Source organism: Nicotiana attenuata, unplaced genomic scaffold (assembly GCF_001879085.1).
Source record: "Nicotiana attenuata strain UT unplaced genomic scaffold, NIATTr2, whole genome shotgun sequence".
Taxonomy (NCBI): domain Eukaryota; kingdom Viridiplantae; phylum Streptophyta; class Magnoliopsida; order Solanales; family Solanaceae; genus Nicotiana; species Nicotiana attenuata.
In genome coordinates this window covers 93,823-100,869 of record NW_017674329.1, presented here as the reverse complement: position 1 = coordinate 100,869, position 7,047 = coordinate 93,823, and the positions used below count along the sequence as shown (strand labels likewise).

At 38.0% G+C, this 7,047-nt stretch overlaps 1 protein-coding gene across 1 annotated transcript; it reads right to left on the bottom strand.

The window, feature by feature from the left end:
- Nucleotides 1-1,612: 1,612 nt before the first annotated feature.
- Nucleotides 1,613-3,218, bottom strand: LOC109218430 (carbamoyl-phosphate synthase large chain, chloroplastic-like). Its single transcript, XM_019382791.1, has one exon. It carries the CDS (start codon nt 3,059-3,061, stop codon nt 1,613-1,615), a length of 1,449 nt encoding a protein of 482 aa, XP_019238336.1. The 5' UTR covers nt 3,062-3,218.
- Nucleotides 3,219-7,047: the final 3,829 nt, after the last annotated feature.

Here is a 7,047-nt window from a genome sequence, read left to right as displayed (position 1 = left end):
GAAATATAGAGTCTGGCAAATGTTTTGGGGGGGAAGGTAGGGGTTCTGCCTACTATACTTGGGGATGCCTTTGGGAGCCAAGAGCAAATCAAAAGGAATATGGAATAATGTGTTGGAAAGATGTGAAAAGAAATTGTCTAACTGGAAGAATCAGTATTTGTCAATGGGAGGAGGCTGATTTTGATCAATTCTGTTTTGGATGCCATGCCTACATACATGATGTCTTTATTTCCAATGCCAGCTAGTGTAGTGAACAGAATTGATGCCCTTAGAAGAAACTTTCTATGGGAAGGTAACTGTGACAAAAAGAAGTTTCACCTGGTTAAGTGGGGTGATCTAATTACAAGCAAAAAATCAGGGGGGTTGGGGATCAAAAATCTGAAAGTGCAGAATCAAAGTCTGATGCTGAAGTGGTTGTGGAAAATTGCAGCAGATGAGCAATCTCTGTGGACAGAAGTGATTAGGGAAAAATATGGAAAGGAAGGAAGCTGGACAACCAAGACAGTAAGAAGACCATATGGAGTCAGTCTGTGGAGATCAATTAGGAACTTATGGCCAAAACTAATCAACAAGGCAAAGTTCAAAGTTGGTAATGGTAGAAAGATTTCACTATGGGAGGACAATTGGCTAGGCCAAGGATCTCTGAAGGGACTATTCCCGGATATTTTCAATTTGTGTCAACAACAGAATGCTACTATAGAAGAGGTGTGGTCAAACCAAGGATGGAATCTCACATTCAGAAGACTGTTAAATGATTGGGAGATTGACAGAGTTATGGAATTCTACAGTTCTCTGCAGCAGTTCAGTGGCATTATCTCAAACCAAGTTCGAGACATGATCAAATGGCAAGGCAATAGTCAAGGGAAGTTCTCAGTTAAAGATGCTTACAAGTTGTTCAATCAGTCCAATAATCAGGTGGAATGTTGGCCATGGAAGATGATTTGGAAAGTAAAAATACCACATAAGGTGGCATGCTTCACATGGCTACCGGCAAGAGAAGCAGTTCTAACTCATGACAATCTAACTAGAAGAGGTTTTCAATTGTGCTCCAAATGTTATCTATGTGAAGAGGAGGCAGAGACAATTCACCATCTCTTTTTGCACTGCAAGTTCACCTCTCAGATATGGAGAATCTTCATCAGTCTGAGGGGAATTCAATGGGCAATGCCAGGAAGAGTCCTTGATATTCTGGCAAGCTGGAGTAAAATGGGCACACCTTGTAGAGAAAAAGAGAGATGGAGAATTGTCCCAGCATGCATATGGTGGACAGTTTGGGAAGAAAGGAATCAAAGATGCTTTGAAGATAAGTCTAGCAGCATTCAGAAGATTAAGATGAAATGTCTAGCTCTTTTTTATTTTTGGTGTAAAGGTCAGCTTTTGGAGGATCATGAATCCATTTTAGATGTTTTAGAGTCCTTATAAGAAGAAGAAGAAGGACTAGGAGTGCCTAATTTTTGCTAGGGCATCCTTTTTTTGTAATTATGGGGGACTTCACAATTTTAGTGAAGTCTTATATCAATATACAACTATGTTATCTTTTTCAAAAAAACAAAATAACTGAATTAAGACAACCGAATGAATATTATCGCATTCTTTTATAAGTAACAGCTTATTAAATTTCTAGGGAGAAAATTAACACATAAGAGAAACATACTACACAAGGCGATCTGAATTTAAGAGCAGCAATAAAGTTAAAGATAAAGATACTTGCCTTTGTAACTACATAATCTATGGATGGCTCAAAGCTAGCTGGAGTCTTCTTTGTGATATCGTTAGGAATCTGATCCAGAGAGTATCCCACTGATAGCTTAGCAGCCATCTTAGCTATTGGAAAGCCAGTAGCTTTTGAGGCTAAAGCTGAAGACCTTGAAACTCTGGGATTCATTTCAATTACCATGACTTCCCCATCAACTGGATTTACAGCAAACTGTACATTAGAACCACCACACTCAACTCCGATTTCCCTGATGATGGCAATTGAATAATCCCTAAGTCGTTGGTACTCTTTATCTGTCAAAGTCTGAGCAGGAGCCACAGTGATGGAGTCCCCCGTATGAACTCCCATAGGATCAATATTCTCAATTGAACAAATGATAACCACATTGTCAGCCAAGTCCCTCATAACCTCAAGCTCGTATTCTTTCCAACCTAACAAAGACTTCTCAACCAAAACCTGTGATGTCAAACTAGCTGCTAACCCCGACTTACATATCGCCTCGAATTCCTCCCTGTTATAAGCAATTCCACCACCAGTCCCACCTAATGTGAAAGCTGGCCTTATAATCAATGGGAACTCCCCGATTTCACTGGCTATCTCGATACACTCCTCCAAAGTATTGCCAATGCCTGAAGGTGGAGTCTTTATCCCAATATTCTTCATTGCCTGCTTAAACAAATCCCTATCCTCCGCCTTCTTTATGGCACCAAGCTTCGCCCCAATCAACTCAACCCCATACTTATCGAGCACCCCACTCTCCGCCAACGCTACAGCTAAATTAAGAGCAGTTTGGCCACCCATTGTGGGCAACAATGCATCAGGCCTCTCTTTCTCTAAGACTTGCTCCACAAGTTCAGGTGTCATTGGCTCAATATAAGTCCTGTCCGCCATCTCGGGGTCGGTCATAATCGTTGCAGGGTTCGAATTAATCAGTATAACCTCATACCCTTCTTCCCTAAGAGCCTTACAAGCTTGAGTACCAGAATAATCAAACTCACAAGCTTGTCCTATCACTATTGGCCCTGCACCCAGTATCAAAATCTTCTTTATATCTGTTCTTTTCCCCAATCTCCGCTTTTGAACCACAGAATCACTATTGGGTGGGCTTTGCTCATTGACAATCGAAAAATTCACCCTTTTGCGCAAATGGGTGTGACCCAAAACGGATGGCCGAGATTGGAGGTGCAGAAAAGAGGAGCTTTTGTAAACTGCGGATTTCGCAGAGTGGGGAAATAGTGGGAAAAGGTGGGTTCTTTTGGAAGGAACAAGAACAGAGGAAGAAGATGAAGAGATGAGCCGATATGCAGCATTTTCACAGTGGTTCATACAATAACCCATCTTCATTCAACTTTTTCAAACAAATTGATTAGGATTTTAGAGGAGAGTGGAGCCGGAGAGATGCTGGTTGCATTTCAGGTGAGGCTAGGGTTTTAGCTCTTACACAGGTGGTGGATTAGGAATTAGGTACGGACGAGGCAGAGGTAAAACGAACGGACCCACGTTGCAATCCTAAAATTGCGCCAAAGGTGTTCAAATATTTTTAATTAATTTTTTTAGTGTCATGGGGAATTCAGTAAAACCGTTATCTGTTTAAATGTGTTTTTTATACATGTTAGCAGATTAACTTTTAGGGTGTGTTTGGTATGAATTTTCTAATTTTCCCACGTTTGATGGATTAAATATTTTGGAAAATATTTTCCTTATGAACTCATTTTCCTTCAATTGGAGGAAATATTTTCCTTATCAAGAGAAGGGAAAACATTTTCCAAAACTTCTTCTCAACCTTCCCCACCCTCACCAACTCACCCCACACCCATACACCCAATCCCGCCCCATGCCTACCCACCCCACCCCTCTCTCCAAAAAGATTTTTCCCCTTCATCACCCACCCTGCTACCCCCCTCCAAAAAAAAACTTAATTTTTTTTTTTTAGTTAATTTCAAATTTCTGTTTTTGGTTTTTCTGTAACCTCCCCACCCCAACCCCAACCCCTACTGCCCCACCCCACCCCGCACAAAAATAGTTTTTTTTTTTTACTTTTTTGTTTTTGTTTTTCTGCATACACCTAGGGCTGCTTATCGGGCGCTTTGGGCGGTTATTTACTCTTAACGGTTTGGCTTATCGGTTATCGGCTTTTAGATGTATTAATCCGCTAGCCACCCGATAAGATATCGGGTGGATTGGTATCGGTATAGCTCTTATCGGGCGGTTTATCGGCCTAATTCAATCTATATTGCACATGACGCAATTTACCAAATTTAGCGAGGGTCCAAAATTTGCTTCGCCGTGCTTCAAATGTATGCTGATGTTAGTCAGAGAATGGGATTTCTTGCTCTTGTTTTATAACTGCTCCAATTTTCTTTAGATGTCGCTCTAATTTCTAAACAATCCAAGAACACCTGCCGAAATGTGTGCGGACCGACGTTTTTTTTTTTACATGCAAGCAAACCTGCAGATGTATGTGTTAAACCCAATTTAACAGCAGATTCTACTCGTTAAACTATCTCTTGTTTGTTAAGTTTTTGTACTTCCACTGCACCTACTGGAGGTGGTAAGAATACGTGAAGCAATCAAGTAAATTGTTTTTGGTTTGATAGGACTGAAAAGAATGCGCGAACCAAGAAATTAAAATGTGTCTAGTAGTAAATTAGTAATAGAGAATAGAGATAGAGTAATGGAAGTGGAAGAAGGGTTTTTGATCATTTAATATCTATATATATATGGATAAAAATAAATTTTATATGTATATATATATTCTTAACGGGTTAACAGATTATCCGTTAAGAAAATTCAATAATCTGCTCCCAAACCGATAAGCCGTTAATAAAAAAATTTCAATCCGTTCCCCGTGCGTTAAACCGTTAACCCGATACCAATAAGCCATTAAGCTTCAGTTTCGGTTCGGTTTTCGATTTCGGTTCGGTTTTTGCACACTCCTACATACACCACACCCCTGGAAAAAAAATATTTTTTTTTTATATATTTTCAAATTTAGTTTTTTCATATTTCGGTTTACAGGTTCGAAATTTTACAAGTTCCAAAGTTACGAGTTCGGAGGTTTATGTGTTTGAAAGTTTACGGGTTTAGAAATTATAAAATTTACGGTCTCAAAAGTTTGCGGTTTCGAAAGTTTAGCGGTTCAGTAGTTTATGAAATTTGTGTGTTCGGAAAGTTGTAGGTTTGATAGTTTATGGCTTCATGTTTATTGTATCTAAATTATTTATGAATACTCTTGAGAAGTTATTTTCCTTAATTTGCATACCAAATACCGAAAAATAAGTAAGATTACTACTTGTTTTTCAAGAAAATATTTTCTTGGAAAAAATTTTCCACGGAAAAAATTTTCCGTTATACCAAACACACCCTTACTCTTTAAAATGTTCTTTGTATCGTCTACTTCCTTTAAATTAAGGTGAACATTATTTACCAATTGGCGATTCAGATGTATTACATGTTTTGATAAAGTGATTTATTATATTTGAATTTTGGATATTGAATATTGATATGTGGCATAATCCTCTATATTTGTTTAACCTCATTTTTAAGTGTTCTTGAATAGTTTAGTGGTTAAAACTCACAAAAAATATGTCTAATTGATGCTCTTTGGTTGATAGGGAGTTGAAAGAAGAATTGAAGGAATTTTGAAGTTTTGGGACGAAAATCTGCTCAAATTGACGAAAAGGACAAAGTGCAAAAACAACGCATTTTCCCTCTAATGTGCGCTCATATGGACAAGGTCAAATGTAGAGCGCACGGTGCGAGCAAAAAATTTTGGGCGAAATTTGTAAGGATATTTTGGTCTTTGGAGCAAATATTATACGATATAAAAGCTATTTTTCGCCTCCCCAGCCAAAAAGCTCGACCTAGAAGAGAAGAGAACACTACTTTTGAAGCAAGTAAGGGCTTGGAAGAGTCCATAAACCATCCTATTAACCACTAAACTATTCAAGAACACTTAAAAATGAGGTTAAACTACTATCAAAATATAAAAAATTATGCCAAATGTCACTACCCTTCGTTTAGGATTTTGCTTGTCCTCGAGCAAAGAACAGAAATGGTTCAATCTTAACACATAAGCAATCAAAACCAGTTCAAAACTTCTCAACAAGCAGATTCCGTTGAGATCAACAATGAAATTCAGAGATCCTTTCTTTTACTCACTCACACATTGAAAATTGAAACTTCGTGACCACACAAATTTCATTGTACCTCACAAGCAAAGACGTGCCCCAGTTCACACACCATGTAATTAATCAAATAATAATGGTGCAAATAGCAATCAACAACTCTCACACTCAGCAATGAATTTCACATGCACATGAAGCAGTACCATAAGCTTGCCCATTGTGTCGCTATCTACTAATGTAGGCATCTCAAGTAAAGATCAAGTAGGATTTTGCTATGGTTATGATGTAGGCTTAGGCACATGTAGGATAATATGGGCAACAATGACTCAACTTCCTATGGCACTACCATCACATTATACTTAAGTACATTTTCTTTCTTTCTTTCCCTTTATTTTTTTGAATAACATTAACCCTTTCTAAATTACAGACCAAAGCCAAGAATTTTCCAACATCACCATGTATTGTCCAGCCATTGATCACAGTAGTCCAGTCATAACCATTTTGTATGGTAATTTCAAAACCATCAATGCCTCCTTAATGCACCCCCTACCTTGCATACATATCTCCGAAGGTTGTGCATATCTTCAACAATTTTTTAGGCATGTTCATAAAATTCACACTTTAGTTACATATCAACAACACAAGATTTGTCATTAACACTGCTTTTATTTTGCACTAAAAGCACGATTGACATCCCTTTTCTTTTGTTTCGCACACTACTTCCTTCACGCACTAAGTACTTTCACAATGTTTAAGTGACGTGTGCCATTAGGAAATAGAGTAAGAATTTATGCAATTAACTTCACAGACTAAGGGGTATCATTAGGCTATCAAAGAAATAAGGTGAACATGTCATTAGGCACAAAGGGGTTATCTAGGGATAATTTACAATAGTAGGTAGGTCAATTTAGGCTCGTGTGGCTAGACAAAGATAGCCTACAATTATTTTCTAACTTGAGAACATCTTAGGATTTCGCCTCAAACAACAAGCCGGGCAAGTTCTACACTGACATGTGAATATGGGAATGCTCAATTAGAACTCACCACTCTATGTACATGGAATTCAGTGTTCACTCAATTTTAATCCTCAATATACAAACATGAGATATAAAGGAAAATTCAAGCATACTTCGTGACTCTCAGAGAAGGCTGCATATTAAGGTTCCCAATTTTCTTTAAAAACTCCTTATATATATATATATA